General features: G+C 42.4%; 1 protein-coding gene across 1 annotated transcript; it reads left to right on the top strand.

The window, feature by feature from the left end:
• Positions 1–14,356: 14,356 nt before the first annotated feature.
• Positions 14,357–19,050, top strand: PROCR (protein C receptor). Its single transcript, XM_063113888.1, has 4 exons — positions 14,357–14,618; positions 16,804–17,055; positions 17,825–18,103; positions 18,353–19,050. Exons 1-4 carry the CDS (start codon positions 14,549–14,551, stop codon positions 18,466–18,468), a joined length of 717 nt encoding a protein of 238 aa, XP_062969958.1. The 5' UTR covers positions 14,357–14,548; the 3' UTR covers positions 18,469–19,050.
• Positions 19,051–22,015: the final 2,965 nt, after the last annotated feature.

The raw sequence follows: 22,015 nt of genomic DNA on the forward strand, positions 1-22,015 counted from the left end.
AGCTGCTGCGGGTTCTTCCGGGTATCTGAGCCACTGCGCCTGCGTTTTAAGAAATCAGTCACTCACTTCCGGACTACAATCCCCAGAATGCAATGGGTAGCGAAACCTAGGCAAAGTGCGTCTAGGGATATATAGTCTCCGAAGCAGAGGTCAACGTGTCTTAAGGACAGTGGCTATTATTGCTACTATTATTGATTAATGCTTTAATAATAACAGTTAGTGTTTATTGAGCACAATTGTCTAATAAGACTGTATGGGGCACTTTATTATCTCATTTATTTTTTTCCACCAGCTTATTAAGCATGAGAGCAGGGACAAGTAGGGACTCAATATTTTTGTTGAGTGGACATACTCGTATGTAAAGATAGATGAAAAATGTTCAACTTTTACCAATATTAGAGATATTGGGTTTCCCAAACCAGTTTCCTGCTTATTGTGTAAGATACAACTTGCTTACATTTATTCGTCCAAACTGCCCCTCCTCATGTTTCGAGAATCCCTTCAGTTCTAGGAATTCATGAATTCATGACGTTTCTCTCCTCCCACATTGGGTTGTGTTCACATCATCATGGTTCCTTCAGTCTCCATCCCAACCCAGAAGCTTCCGCCGCCCGGTCCCCTGGACCGGACCATCTCAATGGCCGCAGCCCTGTGGAGTGTTCCAGGTGAGAATGGAGACTCTGGGGCACTCTAGCTTTGAGAAAGTTTGGGTCCCGTTTTTCGATTTCCCTTCTTGCAAGTTCCCAGAGTTTGGTAAGCACCTAGACCGCAGCAACCCCCATGACTTTGGTCAATGTGATGCGCTGTAGAAACAATCCTGGATTTGAAGTCAGAGCTCGGCTTCAATGACAGTTCTATCATTCATACACAACCTGTGTAGGTAACCCTGGGCAAGACCTTCTGCTTCTCTGGGCGCAACATCCTCATCTATAAAATAAGGAGTTTGAACAAATGGGTCTCTGAGATCCTTCCTCGCTTGAGCTTTCTATGATTCTAGGACTGGCCATCTTCTCTTTGTTGAAAAAAACAGAAGGAAATGGCAGCTCAGGTCCTTGAGCTGCAGTGGGGGCAGGCTTGGTCTCATTTAGTCCACCATTCTTGAAAATATTCCTCAGATGAGGGTCCTGAAATGCCATCAGGTGATATAAGAATCAAATCCCTGACTTAAACCAGAGATACTGAAGTAGTATAGCATAGAGGTTAAAAGTGTGGGCTTTAGATTTGGGCAGACTTGAGTTGAAATACTAACTCCATCACCTATTAGAAGTGTGACCCCACCAGTTTTTCTCTGAGATTCATTTTTCTCAACTGTAAAATAAGGATAATATTAGTACCTACCTGACAGGAGTGTGAAGATTCAGTGAGCTGTTGCATGTAAAATATTTCTCATAGTGCCTGGCAAAGGAGATACTCAGTAAATGTTAGGATGTTTTTGGAAACCTCTTGGAGGTGACAGATAGAAGGGAAAGAAGATGACAGTAAGCTGAGACCTGGATAACAACCCAGGAGAACTATACAAGTATTAGTTTCCTGTGAGTACTGTAACAAATTACCACAAACCTGGCTGCTTAAAGCAGCAGAAATTTATCCTCTCACAGTTCTGGAGGCCAGGAGCCTGAAATTAGTTCCACCGGGCTGAAATCAAGTTACTGGCAGTGCCATAATCCCTCCAAAGGCTGAAGAGGAGAATTGGTCCCTTGCCTCTCCAGATTCTCCTGACTGCTGGCATTCCTTGGCTTGTGGCTGTATCATTCCAGTCTCTGCCTCTGTCCTCACATCACCTCCTCCTCTGAGGGTGTGTGTCACATCTCCCTCATTTCTCCCTTATAAGGACATTTGTGATTGTATTTAGGACTCACCGGGATAATTCAGGATAATCTCCCATCTCAAGACCCTTAACTTACACCTGGAAAGACCCTTATTCCAAACAGGGTAACATTTACATTTCCAGGGATTAGGACCTGGACTTTGGGGAGGGGAAGGTGTTTTTTAGCCTAGCACAGGCACTAAGTATTTTTCAGGTCTGGGCTTTTCCTTGTTATGAAACTCACCCTGGCCTAATCATCCTTCTTCATATTATAAGTCAAGTAGCTTATCTTTTAGTCACCCATTCAAAAAATCTAGTGTGGATAAATGTTTGCAGGAAGGGTAGTGCCAGGTTGCCTGGTTCAGGTAGTGATAGGTATCTCTTTATTAGCAAGATGGAAATACTCATAATTTTTCTTTCTTTCTTTTTTTTTAGTTTGATGAACACATACATCTTCCACTCTGTCACAGAACAAATAAAACCATGACTTACATTTTTACAGTTCATGTGACTGATTTCATAGTTCTCTAAAGAGAATTTATTTTTTTAATCCTCTGGAAAGCATTAAGACTCTTCCTTCCCAGCTTCACCTCTCTCTATTTATGATATTGGATTCTAGAAGATTTCAGACCACCAGGGAAGTGTCAAATTTGAACATTTACTTGTGAAAAGACTCAGGGTAAGATTCCTAACCTCTCTGGGCCTTAATTTCCTGATTCGAAATGCAGCAATTGGTCATATTGTAAAAGATTTCTGGGGATTAAATGGGATAACAGGTGAAAATTCTCAGCACAGTGATTTGTACATATTAAGTTCTTGATAAATATTGGTTCTCTTTCCTGCCTCCACTACTCTTTTTTTATAAAGGGGGTGGGGGACAGTTATTTATTAGTTCCATTTACTGAGCATCTGTCTCTAGTAATCCAAGGTGTTATAGGCAATAATCTACCCTCAAGAATTTGAGGCACAGTGCTGGGCACACAAGTGAGATTCCAAAACAATCAAGCCACAGACGTTTGCCTTGAAGTGCATGCAGTGTTGTTAGGAAAGATGTCTATTGGAGAATACTTGGGGTCAGAGAGTATTTAAGTCTTCCTGTGAATAGAGTTTAGAGGGCACTCAGATCATATTAGTACCCAAAGTCAATGTCTTTGGACTCTGTGCCGAGTGGAGCAAGCCTTAGACTAGCAGTCAGAAGACCTTGTTTTTTGATTTTTTTGGTAGCTGGCCAGTACAGGGATCTGAACCCTAGACCTTGGTTCTATTACTGGTTTAGCCACTGTTTCTGTGTGATCTTGGGCAAATTACTCTCATTTTGGGGGGCCTCAGTTTTCATATCTGGAAAATGGGACAGTGAGACTACCTCTCAGCACAAGGAACAGATCCATGCAGAGCTATTGTGAAAAATCAGAAAATGGAATTCAACACACGTCCCCTGTAGAAATCACCCCCCAGAAACATCCATGAAGCAGAGTAAAACTGTAGGACGACATTCTAAATGGAATTTGACTATTTGCCAACTGAACAAGAATAAGGAGAAGGAAGGAGAAAAGAAAGGGAGACGGAGGAGGGAGATGAGAAGGAGATTGGGGGGTGGAGAAGAAAAATGTTCAAATGCATTGATAACAGCAAACATTTATATAGCAATTAATAGCTTCCAGGCACTGTTCTTAGTTCTTTATGTGCATCAACACTATTAATCCTTAACGCAATCCTCTGAGACAGTATTATTATCACCATTTTACAGATTTTTTTAATCTGTAATCTGAAGCACGGATTTTAAAAATTAAAAGAGGTTTAGTCATTTAACCACTGTCTCACACCCAATAAGGGGTAGATCCAAGATTTGGATCCAGACAGTCTATACTCTACTGCGTGAATGAAAGTAATGGCAAGTGTGTAAATAAAAAGCCAATACAGAATAAAACTGTGGAGATCTGGTCACCTTCTACAGTGTCTTCTAGCTTTAGCTTCATGTGATTCTAGGGTCAACATTTCTTTCCTTTCTGCTGGAAAGTCAGAAGAAAAAGTTCAGTTCCCTGAAGTTGGAAGCCAGGGCACTTTAGATCTCCTTTGGCCCAGTAGGCTTGACTTTTAACAGGGAAGTATCCGGGAATCGCTTTTCTAGCATCTGGAGGTCATCTGGTTCAAGCAATATCTCCCAACTCCCAGAGCAGAGCTTGCACACTACATACTTTTGGAATGCCAAGAAATAATAGTTTATTCCTGGGAAATTTTCCATGTGTTTCTGTGTAGAAATGCTTGAACTTCCCCCGCACCCAGTGTATCCAAACATTTAGATCAATGACTCCCTGATTAGAGCCCCAGACCTTGTTTTTATAATGCTTTTGTTCCAAGTAAACTCAGGCGTGTGGCTAAATCTGCCACTGAATTGCACACTTAAAAATGGTTAAGATGGTAAATTATGTTGTGTGGTTTTTTTTAAATTTAAAAATGGAAGAAAATAAGTAGAGGATGATCCAACAAAATTCTGATGATTTTTTTTTTCCCCAAAAGTTTTTTCCATGATGTCTACTGCCTTTTTGGAAATATTCAATTCTTTCACAGGAAGTATGTTCTTCTTGGGCAGGGAGTGCAGCGTGAGGGGAGGGTGCCTGTTTTTTTGATGTCCAAAGCAGATACTTTCTCCGCTAATTTGATAGTGCAGAGCTAGCTCTACCTACACCGTGCCAGTCTGGGGGATGGAAGAGGATCGATGTCTTGTGGGGTTGCCTCCTCAGCCCGAGTGCCCTGTAGCCCCCAAAGTCTGCTGCTAGTCAATTGTGGAGTCAGAAGGAAAAGAACTGGAAGGAAGGAAAAAGTCTAATAGAATGAAAACTCTTTCAGAAAACATTTATTGAGAACCTTATAATAATAACCATTAGTGTCTATTGAATTAAACTTACTAGTGTTAAGAAAACTTACCCAAAACATGTTACTAAGGTAAAGAGATGATTGTGTGACTTTTTGATGCCACGATAAAGCATTGGCTAGCAAGTCTGCTTAAGAGTCATCTGTCTCTGAAGAGAAATGTATCATTATTCACACAATTAGGGCCCTGACATTGTACAATTCTGTATCGTAATAAGATGTGACAATTTCCTTTGAACTTTCTATTTGATAGAAATGATAATCTCAAAGCCTATGGCTTTATTACCCTGTAGAACATTAACCCATTTTGTATGCAATTTAGCGATCTTTATTTCAATATTTTTCTCCTCCATGGACTATAAAACTCCAGTTTTTATACTATATTTTGAACTGGCTTTGTCATCCTGTTAGTCTTCTCATTAATGAATTTAATGAAACTTTGACCTATGCTCACTGTCTGAATGAAAACTTGTTTTTTTAGCATGCTGAGAATTATCCTTGACACTGTGTCAGACCCTGGGTTAGGCAATTTACAGATCCATGGTACCCCTTTGAGATCGTTTCTGTTTTATCCCCATTTTCCAGATGATAAAGCTGAGGCACGAAAAGATAAAAGAATTTTCTCAGTGCTAGTGTTGTGCCAGGAGCTTTGGTAGTCACAATTTTTTCTAACTTCCCGGGAAGTCCTGTTTATTAGTTCATTGATCCAAAAATCATCTATTGATCACTTACTATGTGCCAGGTACCCTGCTAGGCTGGAATATAGAAATTCTAAGACACATTCTCTGCCCTCTTACAGCTTTCGGTGTGGAGGACAGATGCATAAACAGATAATTACTATGTAAAAAAGTAAGGGGTGGGCCGGCCCTGTGGCGCACTCGGGAGAGTGCAGTGCTTGGGAGCGCAGCGACGCTCCCGCCGCGGGTTCGGATCCTATATAGGAAAGGCCGGTGCGCTCACTGGCTGAGAGCGGTGCGGACGACACCACGCCAAGGGTTGCGATCCCCTTACCGGTCACAAAAAGACAAAAAAAAAAAAAAAAAAAAAAAAAAGAAGTAAGGGGTGATGGGGAGATAGAGAGGGCCGTAGTGGAACAGAGGGAATATCTAACCCAGACTTGTGGGTCTGAAATCAGAGAAGCCTTCCTGGAGTAGGTGACACCTGAGTATTCTAATAGAAGTTAGGTGGGCCAAAGATAGGATTGGGAATCACCTCAAGATAAAGTCTTGATTCATTAGTGTAATATGAAAGGCTCTTCATCTGTCTTCTGTTACCTCTTCCTATCACTTCTCCCTCCCCACCACCTACTCTGTTTTGGCCGTACTTAAGTACTACCAATTTCTCAAGCATGTTATATTCTTTCTCCTCTCCTATTATATTCTTTTGTACCTTCTTATCTCTACTTGGAATGACTTTTCCCCGCATTCCCATTGCTACCCCCCACTTGTCTTGCAGACCCAGCTTAGGCATCGCCTCCTTCAAGAAGCCTTCTCTCACCCCAGGCTAGTTAGAGGACTCTACTCTCCCTAGATGTCCTCCATACTCCCCAGCCCCAGTCTTCCACATCCCTGGTCCTCTGTCTTAAAACTTATCACACTGTATTATCAATGTCTGTTATATGTCTTTCTCGCTTAGTCAGTTGTCTGCTTCCTAGGAGGGATCTTGTCTGCTTTAGGTCCTGGCACATAGTAAGTACTCAATAAATAAAGAATGAAGCAGCATATGAAAAGCTTTAGAGAAAACAAAGGAAGAAGATGGCTCACAGAAGCTCTTAGATTTAACTTGTGAGCCGCTTATTTATTTATTTGCAGCAGGACAGTACGGGATGAGCAGTTCAGATTAGTAGAGGCACAGAGTGTAGTTGCAATTGCTATGACAAAACTAACAAAAATAATATGTGTCCAGAGCTGTACTAAGTGATTCGCTTACATTATCTCATTTCATTCTCACAACAACTCTATGAGGCAGGTGCTATTAGTCCCATTTTACTGACTGGCTCAGAGACGCCAAGTGACACGCCCTAAATCAAACAGTTAGCAAGTGGCAGAGCTGAAATGTGAGCCCAGGCAGCTTTACTCTAGAGCTCCTGGCTTCAATCTCTGTGTTACAGTCTATACCACCTCTGCTCTGGGTCCTGGGAGGTAGGGGTGGGCAGAGAAAACAGCACGACCATGAAAATGTAGCTGGAATGGGAGCAAAGTTCTACTGGTTTTGTGAGATTGAGAGGTGGTTTCTAGCTGGGAGTATCTGGAAAGGCCTTCAGAAGGAGGTGATATACGAGCTAGGCTTTGAAGGAGTAGGGAGGACTTGGAGAATTCTAGAGAAGAATAGCAGAAGAATAGTGAAATAGCAAAGAATAAAATATATGTAAAAAGGATAATACCTCATGAAGTTGTTTTATCTCAGCAATGCAAGGTTAGTCTAACACTAGAAACTTAATTAATGCATTTGCCACATTATCAAATTAAAGATGGAAAATCATATGATTATCTCATTAGATAATAAAGCATTGATAATAAAAACTTGGTAAACTACAAATAAAAGGAATCTTTCTTAATCTGATAAAAGTATCTGTAAAAAACATACACAGCAAACATCATATTTAATGGTAAAACACTGAAAGCTATCCTTTTTGAACCAGGAAAATGACAAGAATACTCTGTCTATCACTATTCCTATTCAACACTGTACTGGAGGTTGTAGCCAGAACAATAAGTTAAGAAAAAGAAATAAACAGTATAAAAATTAGAAAGGAAGAAATAAACTCATTATCTGCTAGTGCTGTGATTATACATATAGAAAATCCAAAAGAATCTATAGACACTTATTAGAATAAATAAGTTTTTTTGTTTTGTTTTTTTAAAGATGACTGGTAAGGGGATCTTAACTCTTGACCTGGTGTTGTCAGCACCACACTCTCCCAACTGAGCTAACCGGCCATCCCTATATAGGGATCCGAACCCATGGCCTTGGTGTTATCAGCACCACACTCTCCAAAGTGAGCCACGGGTTGGCCCTAGAATAAATAAAAGTTTATTGAGGTTGTTAGATAGAAAATTAATACAACAAACTTATCAGTATTTCTATATACTGGCAATAAGCAGTCAGAACATGAGATTTTTAGGGCTGGCCTGTGGCTCACTCGGGAGAGTGTGGTGCTGATAACACCAGGGCCACGAGTTCAGATCCTATATAGGGATGGCCGGTTAGTTCACTGGGTGAGCGTGGTGCTGACAACACCAAGCCAAGGGTTAAGATCCCCTTACCGGTCATCTTTTTAAAAAAAAGAAAGAAAGAACATGAGATTTTTAAAACATCATTTTCAATAACATTAAAATATGAAGGACCTAGGAAAAACAATTTAACAAAGGATAGGGAAGATATTTAGAGAGAAAGTGATAAAACTCAGAGATATCACAAAAGATGTAAACAAATGAAGAGATATACCCTATCATGCACTGGATAATTCAATATTGTGAAGATGTCAATTCTCCCCAAAATCATTTATAACCTAAATGCAATACCAATCAAAATCCCATCAACCTGATAAAATGATTATAAAATTTATGTATAGAAGTTTAATCTACAAAAATAGTCAAGGCACTCATTAAGAACAAAGTGAGAAGACTTGATCTACAAGATATAAAGACTTACTGTAAAACAGTACTAATTGAGATAATGGGGCATTGGTGCAGGGAGAGACAAATAGGTCACCGAAACAGAACAGACACATTTACTATAAGTCAGAGATGTCACTGCATATCAGCAAGGAAAGGTCAACCTTCAATAGTGGTGCTGGGACAATGGATATCTATCTAAAAGAAACTAATTTTGACTTCTACTTCACACCTTATACCTAAAGATGAAAGAAAAAAGCATAAAGCTTTTCATGATAAATAGGAGAATATCTTCATCTCAGGGTAGAGAAAGATCTCTATTTAATAAATTAATAAGGCACAAAAAGCACAGGCCACAAAGGAATGTTAAATTTAGGATAAATTTAACCGCCTTAAAATTAGGAACTTTGTTTATCTAAAGACACAATAAAGAAAGTGGAAAGATAACCACTTGTGTGTTCTGTGTTCAGGAAACCAGGAGGAGCAGGTTTGGCTGAAACCTGGATAAGGCTAGAGAGATAGGTAGGAGCCAAGCCAAGAATAGCAGGCTCCCGCCAATGTTGGCAGGCAAGATCTGGAGTCATCCTGACTTTATGGGGCTTCTTTTCATGTTCCCTAAGTTGGAATGTGTTGGGGGAGTGCTTACAGGGGAAAATCCTGATTAAGATGTGTATCTACCTTTGCCTTCCCTTCAGAAAGTCATACTTAATGTCTTTCCTCTATTCCTTCTGCTGCAGGGTCAGTTCTATTTGCTGCCTCCAAAGCCAAGCTCCTGTCTTATCTCTCCCACCTACTGAATACGTACTGTGTTCTGGGCACCCTTGATGAGTCATCTTATTTATCCTCACAGGATGGTCTAATAATGAAAAAAGCATGTTTTGGACTGCATCTCACCTGGGCTTCAGTCCCAGCTCTGCCTTCTACTAGCTGGGTGTCTTTGAGCAGGTCAGTTTACTGTTCTGTGCCTCTGTTTCCTTATCTACAAAATGGGAGTAATGGCTGTTTCTTCAGACTTTTCACAGAGCACTGGTGAGAATAAAACACATGGGCTCTGCTTATTTAGGACAGTACCTAGCACCTGGTAAGGTTTCAGTACATGTTATTGTTATTGTTCCACATCCTAAGGGGGTGGGGGGTGTTTGAAGGGACCACACTTCTTTGTTATCTGAGTTGGGCCTGGTTGCTTAAACTCCTATCTTCAGCAGCTAACAGGGGAGGGTGGGGGTGGCCCTTGGATGTCCTGCTGGGCACACTGCCAGTCCCTGGCTCAGCCCGGCTTCTGCAGCCTTGGCAGGGCCTCTCCTCACCCACTGGTGCTGCACCAGCACTGGCCCCAGCTCAGCTTCCGGTCTCCCTTATCTTCCCCCAGCATGTACTCTCTGGAGTGGGAGACACACCACATACTTCCTTCACTTCCCTTTGATCAACAGGACCCTCATTCTTTAGGCCTCAGTCAAATCCCAGTGCTGGCCTCGCGCCCACTCTACTGTGTGATTTTTCAACCCTTGGCCACCCAGGCCAGATACACTGTAGACCCTGGCTCCAACCACAGCATTTCTCTTCTCTTCCCCACTTCCAACCCTGGGTCTGGAATGCTGCCCCCACTCACCAGCTCCCCTACCCCCAATACTCTTTTCACTCTCCCTGTACCCAACCCCATATCCCCATCCTCTTTGAGTTCAAATCCCTGCTCTGCACTTCAAAGCTGTGTGACCTTGGGCAACCTTGGGCAAGTTACTTAAGTTTTTAATTGTTTTTCTTTCTTTCTTTCTTTTTTTTTTTTTTTTGTGTGTGTGTGTGTGTGTGTGTGTCTGGCCTGTATGAGGATCTGAACCCATGACCTTGGTGTTATAACGCTGCACTCTAACTAACTGAGCTAACCGGCCAGCCTTTAATTTTCTTATCTGCAACATGGAGACAATGAACTTGGTCTGCCCCACAGGAAGAGATTATAGGCCTAGCACTTAATATGAATCTTGGGCATGTTTTATAATGCATATAATACATTAAACATTCAAGCATGTTGTTCAAAAATACATTGATGGAGAGTAATCAAAAAATTTTTTGAGATATTGTGTGTGGGTTAAATTCACAAACTTTGGCATCATAGAGACAGAGGTTCAAATTATAGTTTTTGCTGTGTGACTTTAGGAAAGTCACTTAACCTCTGAGCCTCAGTTTCTTTATTAGTAAAATGGTGACGCTAGTAAAACCTACCTCACAGGGATTATTTATGTAAAGAGCTAAACACTGTTCCTGGTCCACGGTACGTGTTACCTATAATAATGATGATGCCCTGCTGTTTAATTTTCAGGGCTTTGGTATGTGAGGAGGATGCTTGGGAAATAGCTGTTGTTGCTGCCACATCTGTCCGTGACAGATCTTAGCTTGGTGGGAAAGGCCTCTATGTAATTAGCTCTGTGGAGGGTGATGTGGATCCACTTTTAATCCCGGTGACCCAGGACCTACCAGCTTGGATGGAAGACTTACGGCACTAAATACCAAATTGATTTAATCATATACTTTATTACCCTCCATCCCCAAGCAGCTTTCAAGCCTTCAAGAGAGAAAAAAAGGCAAAGCAAAAAGATGCACAACCTCACTAGGAATCAAATAAATGCAAAGTAAAACCAAAACGAAGTGCCATTTTACACCCAAGCATCTGACAATGCCAAGGGTTGGCAAGGAATGTGAAGCAAAAGAACTCTCATACACTGCTGGGAGTGTAAACTGGCAAAAACTTTTTGTAAAACAGTTTGGCAATATCTAGTAAAACTGAAGATTCATATACCCTATGACTCAGCAATTCCACTCCCAGGTTTGCACCTACAGAAACTCTCCCACATATGCTCAAGGAATCATGTACAAGAATGTTCATGCTGGCACTATTTGCAATAGCGAGAAACGAGAAAAACGGGGATAAATAAATTGTGGTATATTCCTAAAAGGAAATATTGTAAAGCAGTGAAAATGAATGAAACGACACGTAGCAACATGGATGAATATTATTAAGTGAAAAAAGCAAATGGCAGAGGAATATATACATTTCAATACCATTTAAATAAAGCTCAAAATATGCAAAATACCACTATACATTGTTCAAGGATATGTACATATGTAGTATAAGTATATAGACATGTAAAGAAAGGAAGGGGCTGGTCAGTTATCTCATTTGGTTAGAGCATGGTGCTGCTAACACCAAAATCATGGATTCAGATCCCCATACTGGCCAGATACCAAAAAAATAATAATAATAATAAAGAAAGAAAAAAGAAATGTAAAGAAATGAAAAATAGTGAATTTTCATTTTCATTTTCATTTGAAGTGGTTACTTCAGGGGCCATGGCAGGGGGAGAGAGATGAGTTTGGGGAGAAATACACAGGGGGCTTCAATTATATTGGTAATATTTTATTTCTGCTGCTGGGTGATGGAGACAGGTGTGTTTGTAATATAATTCTTCAAGCATGAAATAATAGTCATTCAAATATGAACTATTTCATAATAATTTTTTTATAAAAGACAATGATTTAAGTTATTCCACTTTTCCTGAGTCCCAGTCCAGGAAAACAAGGTCCCCATTGCTCTCCCAACTAAACCATTTTGTGAGCTGCAAAAAGAAAAGACTTTGATGCTATTTCTTAGCTAGTTTGCAACAACTGAGAGGTGAACATGGAAGCTCTTAGGTATGTTCAGCTCAGAGAATGGGTTTGCCCCAGATTCCACTATGACATCAACTTTTTCTCCAGGGAGAAGTATGTAAAATAAAAAGCTAAAGTCCCCATTCAGCCCTTTACCCCATCCCATTCCCCAGAGGTAATCTCTATTGACAGTACCCTTCTAGACAGTTTTCCTGTATACACACAAAGACACAGATACACACATAAAGTTTGTTTTCTTAAAAAAATGAGTTTGGGGGCCGACCCCGTGGCGCACTTGGTAGAGTGCTGCGCTGGGAGCGCGGCGACACTCCCGCCGCGGGTTCGGATCCTATGTAAGAATGACCGGTGCACTCACTGGCTGAGTGCCGGTCACGAAAAAACGACAAAAAAAAAAAAAAAAATGAGTTTGGAATTATATATGTATTACTTGGACAAAATGAAATTTTTACATTAAAAATTTTTTTTTCATTAAAGAAATTTATTTATTTATTTTTATTTTAACTTCTCAATACACACTGTAGTTGATTTTTGTGTCCCTTTACCCGTTCCTCTTTCCCCCTCCCTCTCTCCCCTACCCCCCACTACATCACATCTGTTCACTTGTCTTAACAAGTTCAAGGAATTGTTGTGATTGTTGTGTCTTCTCCCCCCACCACCCTTTATTTGTTTGTATATTTATTTATTTACTTATTTATTTTTAGCTCCCACCAATAAGTGAGAACATGTGGTATTTCTCTTTCTGTGCCTGACTTGTTTCACTTAATATAATTTTATCTAAGTCCATCCATGTTGTTGCAAATGATAGTATTTCATTCTTTTTTATAGCAGAGTAGTATTCCACTGTCTAGATATACCACAGTTTCCTTATCCACTCATCTGATGATGGATACATTAAAAAATTTTAAATGGCAGTATACTATACATATTGTTCCATACTTCCTTTTTCTGCTATCAATGACTCATGGACATCCTTCCATGTTAAAACATCTGCTCGTAATGATCTGCCATCTTCTTCCACAGCCACAGAATATTCTATGTGGATGTACCATGATTTATTATTTAAATTTTTATTTTTAATTAAACAATGAATATATTATCATATTCTAGATATAGAAATTTCAAACAATGCAGATAGAGTAATAAAGCCTTTCACAAGACTGCCCACTTCTCTCTGCATATACACACACATAACTTATGCATGGTCTTAATCCCAGGCCCCTCCCTCTAGATAAACCATTGCTACACTTGATGTACGTCCTTCCAGATTCATTTACTCCCATAAAGAAACAGGTTATTTGATTGTTGTGTGTGTGACTGACGCATAAACGGTTCTAAATGTACATAATATTCTGCAATGTACTCTTGGAGATCTATGCACATCATATCTATCTCACTAAGTCATTCATTTAGCTGATATTTATTATGTGATGGGTACTATTCTAGGCACATTATGGAACAAGATGGACAGCCTCTATCTTCATGGAGCTTACATTCTTGCTAGACATTTGGTCAATAAGCAAGTAAACAAATAATACAATTTCAGGTGGAGATTGGGCAGGGGAGGGTGTTTTTTAACTACTGCATAGTACTCCACAGTATGTATTATCAGTTTGGGAAAGTGACTTTTGAACTTTTTATTTGCTTCCTGGAGTAAGAAATACATTTTACACTGTTGTCCAAAACCCATCCTAGAAATGTGCATGTACAAAACCAAACCACGCACATAGACAACTGAACAAGTATTTCATGAAATAATGCTTATTCTTACTAAGGGTGATGCACTGAAATTTTTTATTCTGTTCTATTTCATTTTTTAAAAAACAAGCTAATCATGACCTGCTAAATTGTTTTCACTGTCCACTAATAAATAATTGTGACCTCACTTTGAAAAATATTGCTTTACGTAACCAATCCTCTATTAAGATTTATATAGATTGTTCATAATTCTCTTCTGTTACAAACAATGCTGTAGTGAGCTGCTTTATACTCATTTTGTGACTATTTCTGAGAGTAAGATCCCTGATTGTGTAGTTGCTATTTACTTAAAATTCTGATAAAATGTAACATAATACCTGAAAAACTAAATCCTAATCCCGGATTTGTCACCATTACGATGTATAAACTTTGGGCAAGTAACTGCACCTCTCTGAGCCTCAGTTTCTCCATTAGTAACCTGCTGATCTCTACACTCTGGAGTCTGTTCTCAATTAAAAGCAGATGCCCCACCCCCTGACTCAGTGCAGGCAAGGACTTCTCACAAATCCCGTCTCCCCCTTTTCCGCTCCCTGTTCCTCCCTCCTCAGAAGCAGCCCAGGGAGAAGGGAAAAGGCAGGTCTGGGCAGGAGGGTGCGATGCAGGGCGGGACAGAGGAAGGCCGGCCCCCTAGTAGGAAATGAGACACAGTAGGAATAACACTTTATAAGCCTGACACCCTCTTCCTCCTCCCATCCCCTGGCCTCCATCCATCCTCCTCCGCTCAGCCTCCCGCTCTCCCAGGCAGTCCTCACTTCTCTTTTCCCTAAGCTGCAGCCAGCGGAGCCCCCAGCCTGCCCGAATCAGGAACCCAGGTGGGGTCAAGAACCCGAGCCCCAGGATGTTGACAACATTGCTGCCTCTACTGCTTCTGCCCAGCTGGACCCTTTGTAGCCAGGAAGCTTCAGAAGGTGAGTCGGGGGCACGTCTCCTGCCTCGGGGTGGTTCTGGAGACTCTCAGTCTATGTGGCAACACCGCAAGACCGGAAGAGAATTTATCCCTTAGCGTCTGTGTCTGCAGCTGGCTAGATCTCTCCCTAAAGCCGGCAGGGTCCCTCCCTAAAGCCGGCAGGGTCCTGGGGACTGGTCTGTGTCCCAACGCCAAGGTGAGGAAGTACAGTTAAGCCCATGGAGGAGGCTGGGGGAATCAGGAGGACTGAAAAAATGGGAAAGGGATTGGTAGAGTGAGGGAATCAGCCTCAGAGAGAGGGGAGAAATGGGGTGAAGTCTGGAGAGGGAGAGCTGAGGGTGATGGTGGTTAGTTAAGCCTGGGAAAGATGGGCAGAGACTCAGAGACGAGAGGAGAGGTGCAGGGAATGGAAAGATTCTGGGAGAACTGACGGAAGACTTGGGGAAAGATTGGAGCTGAGATAGGTGAGGCAAAAGGGAAGACTAGGGAAGATGGAGAAAGACTGGGTGCAGCTGGTGAGGTGGAACTGGGGGAAAGAGAAGCTTTGGCCAATAGGAGAACTCATGGGGGATCAGGCTGCCTACAGTGGCCCCACTTAAGTGGAAAAGGGAGTTACAGCCATGCATTATAATTGCACAGGGGCCTGCTCTCCCCTCTCCATGATCACTGTAGCTTCAGTCTCCCCCTCAGAGAAGGAGCAAACTACTCAATGAGTATTCTGTGAATGCTCACTATGGTTTACATGTGTTGATTCATTTAACCTCCACAAAACCCCATAAGGTGGGAAATAGTATTATCTCCATTTTACAGAGGAGGAAACTGGGTCACAGAGCAGTTAGGAACCTTGTCCAGGGTTACCCATACACGTATACTTATTCACACCTGCAGATTCAGAGCACAACTTCTCAAATGCAAACATGGACGAGACACACACACAAACAGATTTATAATCCTAGATTCGTTCAAACATTCTCTGGGCACCAACTCAGTGGAAGGCCCTTTTCTGGGTGTAGGAGGCAAAGATAACCAAACACGCTTCCATAGCCTGGAGGAGTCCAGTGTAGCCTGTGGGTATTTGGAGACAGTCACTGAGAATCCAGGGAGGTACACGCTAACACAAAGTTGACTGGGATCACTAAGATAGATCCACTGTGTCTGGGAAGGTAAAGAGGCATTAGGAAAATTTCTCCAAGGAGAGGCAACTGAACTGGGTCTGGAAGCACAAACAGAAATGTGCCAGAGAGGCAAAGGAACCATGACATACTATTCATGTGTCAGCCAAAGGCAGCGTGAGGAACGCCCAAGTCGTCCAATATATATCTAAGCACAGGGAAGAGGCCAGAAAAGGCAGCTGGGGCCAGGTCACCTGCAGCCTTGAATGCCAGCCTAAAAACTCTGGACTTGATCCTGTGGATGAATATGTTATGGGGAGACAGTGTATCAGAGTGGCTCAAAGTGCTGCCTGACTTGACTGCCTGAATTCAGACCTTGGCTCTGCTATAACATCTTAGCCTCAGTTTCCCATATAGACTAGGGTTAATAATAGTAGCTACTGAATCAAGCCATTGAGGGGAAGGCACAAATAAGATAATAATGTGTGTAAGACAGAGCCCAGGTTATAATAAGCACTTAATAGATATTAGCTATTATTATTTTTGATTGGCAGTTTGTGTCACTGGAGGACTTTAAGTAGGAGAAGGACGTGATCTTATCCCTGGGTCAGGGTGGAGATCAGATTAGGAGTGAAACTGAGAAATGAGAGCAGGGGGCTGAGGCAGGAAGTTAGCACCCCAGTCCAAATGAAAACTGATGAGGTCCTGAACTAGGGCAATGGCAGAGGAGATAGGGAACAGGAGACGGAATTGGCATTTTACTGCAGGCCAGGATTTGTTGAGCAACTGGAAATGAGGGGAGGAAGAACTGAGGGTGAGAAAGGAGACAGAGGAGTGTCTCTTTCACTGCAGGCCTCAGTTTCCTCATCTGTAAAACGGAGATAATAATCCCTCTCCTGCCCTCCTGGCAGGGTTATTGTGAGCGTCAAATGGGAGGAAAGGTGGGATGGCACTTTATAGTTTATGAAGGGCCGAGAAGGTGGGCGGCTGGCCTCTGGGAAGGGGTCATTATCTCCCGCTGCCTGCCGCCTCCTCCCACGCCGGCCCGGGCCAACGCGCTGACTCTGTCCCCAGGTCCGCAGAGCCTCCACATGCTCCAGATCTCCTACTTCCGCGACCCCTATCACGTGTGGCACTGGGGCAACGCGACGCTGGGGGGGCGCCTGACACACAGGCTAGAAGGCGTGGGCACAAACAGCACAATCCTCCAGCTGCAGCCCTTGCAGGACCCCGAGAGCTGGGCGAGCACAGAGAGCCGCCTGCGACGTTATCTGAGTGAATTCCAGGACTTAGTGCTCCTGGTGCACCGGGAGCGCAGCTTGGCCTGTGAGTGGGCGCGCGCCGGGCGGGACCTGGGCGGGGCTGGAGGGCGGGACCCAGCGGGTGGGAGGCGTGGCTGTGGTGGGAACGGGGCGGGGCCTTTATGGAAGGAACCGGGGTGCGGGGAGGGGTCTTGTGGTGGGCGTGGCTGTGTGGGCGTGGTCTGTCGGGGCGGGGCTGTCCTGAGGATTCCTGTGGCGCCCGGGCCCTTGAAGTTTGCTGGGTGGTGAGCAGCGGGTGTCTTAGCTGAGCGAGCCCTCCATCAGGCCCTCTTTCTGCTGGCATACCTCTTGGGGCAGACGCTGTTGGGAGGCCCTATCCCCGACCCATCCTGACCCCGAAGATTCACTGAAGACTCCCCAGTCGCTACCTCACAGTCCTCCAACTCTTTCGCTTCACACACCTCCCCAACACTTTACCCTCAGCCCTCCAGCCACCTCTCCATACAAAAGCTGACGACTTCGCTCATAACTCCCCTCACAACCCCCAACTCCCTCCCTTCAAGGACCCCAATTTCTTCTCTCAAAGCCCCCACTCCCTCTTCTCTTAGCCCCCGACTCCTTTCTCTCATAGTGCTCCATTTTCTTCACAGTCCCTGGCCCCTCCTTACATAGCCTCCATCAGTCTAACCCCAAACTCCTACCCACAGCCCGCCTATTGTCTCCTCAGAGCCACTGACCCCACAGCCCCTACCATGTCCTCTTCCCCATGGTGGACATCCCCCACCCTGGCAACCTCTCCACACAGTCCTCTGACCCTAAATCCCCATCTACAGTTCCTCTGACCATCAGCTGCTTCCTGGGCTGTGAGCTGCCTTCTGAGGGCTCTCAAGCCCAGGTCTTCTTCGAAGTGACTGTGAATGGGAGCTCCTTTGTGAATTTCCAGCCAGAGACAGCTTTGTGGGTGCAAGGCTCCAAGGCATCCTCCAGAGTGGTCACCTACATCCTGCAGCAGCTGAACAAGTACAATCGTACTCGGTATGAAGTGCAGGAATTCCTGGAGGACACCTGTGTGCAGTATATAGAGAAACACATCACTATGAAAAACTTGAAAGGTACGATGGGACTGGGACCAGGCCTGTGTGTCAGGGAGGGGGCGGGTTCCAGGGAAATGGATGGACCTGAAAAATGGGTACCTTGAGCAACAAGAGGCCCAGGGCCAGGGGTTTGGGACAGAGCACACAGTAAAAGTCACTTGATGAAGTGTCCCCTTTCCACTGGGACAGAAATACTTTGGGATTTGACTCAAATCATGCACTCCTTGGGGGTATGTTCTTCAGGCTAACTCTCTGCATGTTCTGCAGGGAGCCAGACAGGCCGCTCCTACACTTCGCTGGTCCTGGGCATCCTGGTGGGCAGTTTCATCATCGCTGGTGTGGCTGTAGGCATCTTCCTGTGCACAGGTGGAAGGCGATATTAATTACTCTCCAGTCCCCTCTGAGAAAGGGCTGGATTGACAGGGGGCTGGCAAAAGAAGGTCTCAGCTCACTTGGAAGCCAAACAGATTCCCCACATGGGACACCATATCCCAGAAAATTTGGAGTGGCAGCTCCTTCTTCTCTCAGATCTGCATGCCAAGAATTTAGGGGGCAGGAGGTAGAGAGGCTAGATGGACAAAGTACTTGGTTTGCTAAGAACCTGAGAACTTACATGCTTTGCCAAATTGGTCTCAGAAGTGAATGTTTATCTGTCTTCGTGGAAGACAGATGATGGTTGGGGCGGGGGGTTGGGGCGAGTCTGTGGTTTATCCTCCAAAGATAGACAGACTCACCTGAGGCATTCAAAACACATAACCAAATAAAACAAGTCATCCACAACCAAAATAAACAACATTCAATTGCGTCAGACTTAAGAGGGGACACTAGTATAATAGGTGTAGAAAGAAGTAACCAGAGTAATGGTGGATGTGTAAAATCCAAGTAAAATGGAAGCAATGAGTTATTAATTAGTTGATCAATTAATAATAATATTAATAAATTCCTTACTTATGTATAAGGCATTATTATTTTCTCTACTTTGCAAAACTTCTGGAAAAGTAGCATACACCCTTTGCTTCCACTCTCACATCTCCCACTCACTCTTCAACCCACTGCAGTCTAACTTCCCTATAAACTGCTCTCAGATCACCAGTGACCTCTAATTGTCAAACTCATCCCCTGTGATATCTGCAACTTTGTGGCACTCTCTTTTTACCCTAACTTATGGGATACCGTACTTCAAATTTTTAAAAACTGTTCTGGCTACTATTTTTCAATCCCTTTGACTATATATTATCTTACTCACCTCATGCTGGAAATGTTGGCTTCCTTAGAATTTCATTTTTTTGGCTCCTTTTGTTCCCCTTTAAACTATACCCTTCCTTGGAGACTTACTGACTTCCATGGTTTACCATCTATCTGTGGTGGTTTCCATGGAGAAGCAATATAATTTTATCTTCAAGAGCATATGTTTTGTCATCAAATTCAAGTTTTACTAGTTTGAGCCAAGCACTTAATGTCTTCAATTTCTTCATTCACAAAAGGTATCATAAAATATACAAAAAGAGTATAAATAAAACAATATCTACCTCATAAAGGCATTATGAGTATTTAATAATATATTTAAGATAATACATGTATAGTTGATGAATATAGCAGTATCTTCTGATTTTCAGACCCCCCATTTGCATTGATTCTTGAAAATCATCTCTACCTTAATATTTTGCAGGCATTTCAGAGTCAACATGTTCAAAATTAAAATGATTATTTTTCTCCCCAAACCTGTTCTCTCTCTTCTGTTGTTTACTATTCATTAATGGATAACAGAATCCCATCAAGTCATATAAATGTAGAGACCACAGTGTTAATCTTTATTTATTCCCTCTTCTTTATCCCCACCTACAAAATACAATGTCTGTAGAGTACATTCCCTCCTTTCCACCTGATTGCTTTTCTTCAGAATACCTCCAAGGAGAGACTTGCTGTTTAGCTACAGAGAGGATAGACAGCAGATAGCCTCTAGCTGCTTCAGTTCCTTCAGTGTCTGCCTCAGCTGCAGAGAACAGTCCTGAACAAGGTCATGCCCATCCTGGGGCTGCCCTCATCCAGTGACTGAGCAAGGCAGGGATATCAAGGTCCAGCCATTATGGACAACTACAGGACAACTCTGATGAGCAGTCTTCACTCCAGAGCTCCATGCCAGGCTGGGCTGGGTCTTTGTTGGATCTGTGCTGCAGTTTGACTTCTCCCTCAACTCAGCCCTGCTTCCTCCCCCTAGTAAGCATCTGGCACGTCATACTCTGTCTCAGCATCTGCTTCCAGAAAACTCAACTTGTGAGTCTCCCTGTTTCTCTTTCAAAATTGAGACATTTTCTTGATCTTGTATCTGGACCACGGCAATAGCCTCCTCCTAAGTGTTCTCCTTGTCTCTCATTTCTCCATGTTCTGATTCATCTTCTACATAGTAATAAAAAAAACACAGATCTGATCATGTCATTGTTCTGTTTTTTAAGTTTTCCATCCTTATTGAGTTAAATTCAGAATCCTCAAAATGACATTCAAGGCCTTACACAAAGTGGCCCCAACCTAATTTTCAAATTTTATTTTCTACCATTTCTCTTTACCCAACTATGCTATAGATTATGTTTTTTGAAAGTATATTTTTAAATGACAGAAGTAATACAACAGCAGTAACAACACAGAAGTATACAAAGTAAGTTTGCAAAGAAAAAAATGAAAGGCTCCTGCTTTCTCTTTTTCCCCAAATCCTTACCCCAAAGGTATGCCAAGATTCTTAGTTGCAAGCAACAGAAACCAACTCTGCCAACTTAAGAGGGAAATAAATACATTGGAAGGTTATCAAGTAATCCTCAGAGTTGATTGGAAGGCCAGCTAATCAAGCTCAGAAAGTAGAAGTAGGGTTTACAGCCAAAGTCATACCACAGGAATGGTCTAGTTAAGGATACCACAGTTGGAACCACTACCTTCATCACTAATGCATGCTTCTATCTTAAATTAATTCTCCTCTGTCCCCTGTGTCTTTACATCATTTGTTCATTATCCTGGGTGAAAGTATCCAAATGACCAAGACTAGATCATGTTGCCTTTATCTTTAGCTGCAAGGAGAGAAAAGGAGAAACTTTAGGTACCTTTGACTTCTCTTGTGGGAGGTAGGACCTTGGCTTGCATTAAGACTCACACAGAGGAAGGGGTTTCAGATGCTGGGCAACCAAAAAGCAAAAACAAAACAGAAAAGCAAAACAAACAAAAAACAACCCACAAATATTCACTATATCTTACCTCATTAGTTTATTTACTCATTCAGTAAATGTTTATCAGTAATTTCCATATATAGGGCTTTATGCTATGCACTTTGGAAAATACAAAATGATTAGGACACAGACTTTCTCAAGGAACTCAATGTTTTGGGGGGGTGGATAGAACATATACAAATAAGAACAATACAAGGCCTAATAACTGGAAGAAATGTACAAATAAAAAAGATATGATTTACTGTTGTAGCTATCATTTACATATTGCTTTATAGTTTTTGGAATTCTTTAATTTGTGCTTATCATTTAATACTCATTGAGGTCTTGTAAAATAGATATTCTCCTCATTTGAGATTAGGAAACATGCTTAGCAAGAATAAGTAGAAAGAGTGGCAGAACTGGGTTCAAACCTTCATGTTCTGGGATTTATACTTTCTCTCCTCTTCTAAAAGTGAGGGAATCTTAAAAAGTAATAATAATGGCAAGAGGAAAAAGCAAAGTAAATTTTAGGAAGGATAACTAGCCCAGTGTGATTGGAGAATAAAGGAATGCTAGAAAATGAGACCTGAAAGATAGTCTGGGCTTTCATAGTATTAGACCTCTAAAACCCAGTAAAAGAGTGTGTTCTTTAGCTGGAAAACAAAACAAAACAAAACAAACAACAGCAACAAAAACAACAACACACATTTCCTCTTCAGCCACATTATTAAAAGAGAGC

Source organism: Cynocephalus volans, chromosome 1 (assembly GCF_027409185.1).
Source record: "Cynocephalus volans isolate mCynVol1 chromosome 1, mCynVol1.pri, whole genome shotgun sequence".
Taxonomy (NCBI): domain Eukaryota; kingdom Metazoa; phylum Chordata; class Mammalia; order Dermoptera; family Cynocephalidae; genus Cynocephalus; species Cynocephalus volans.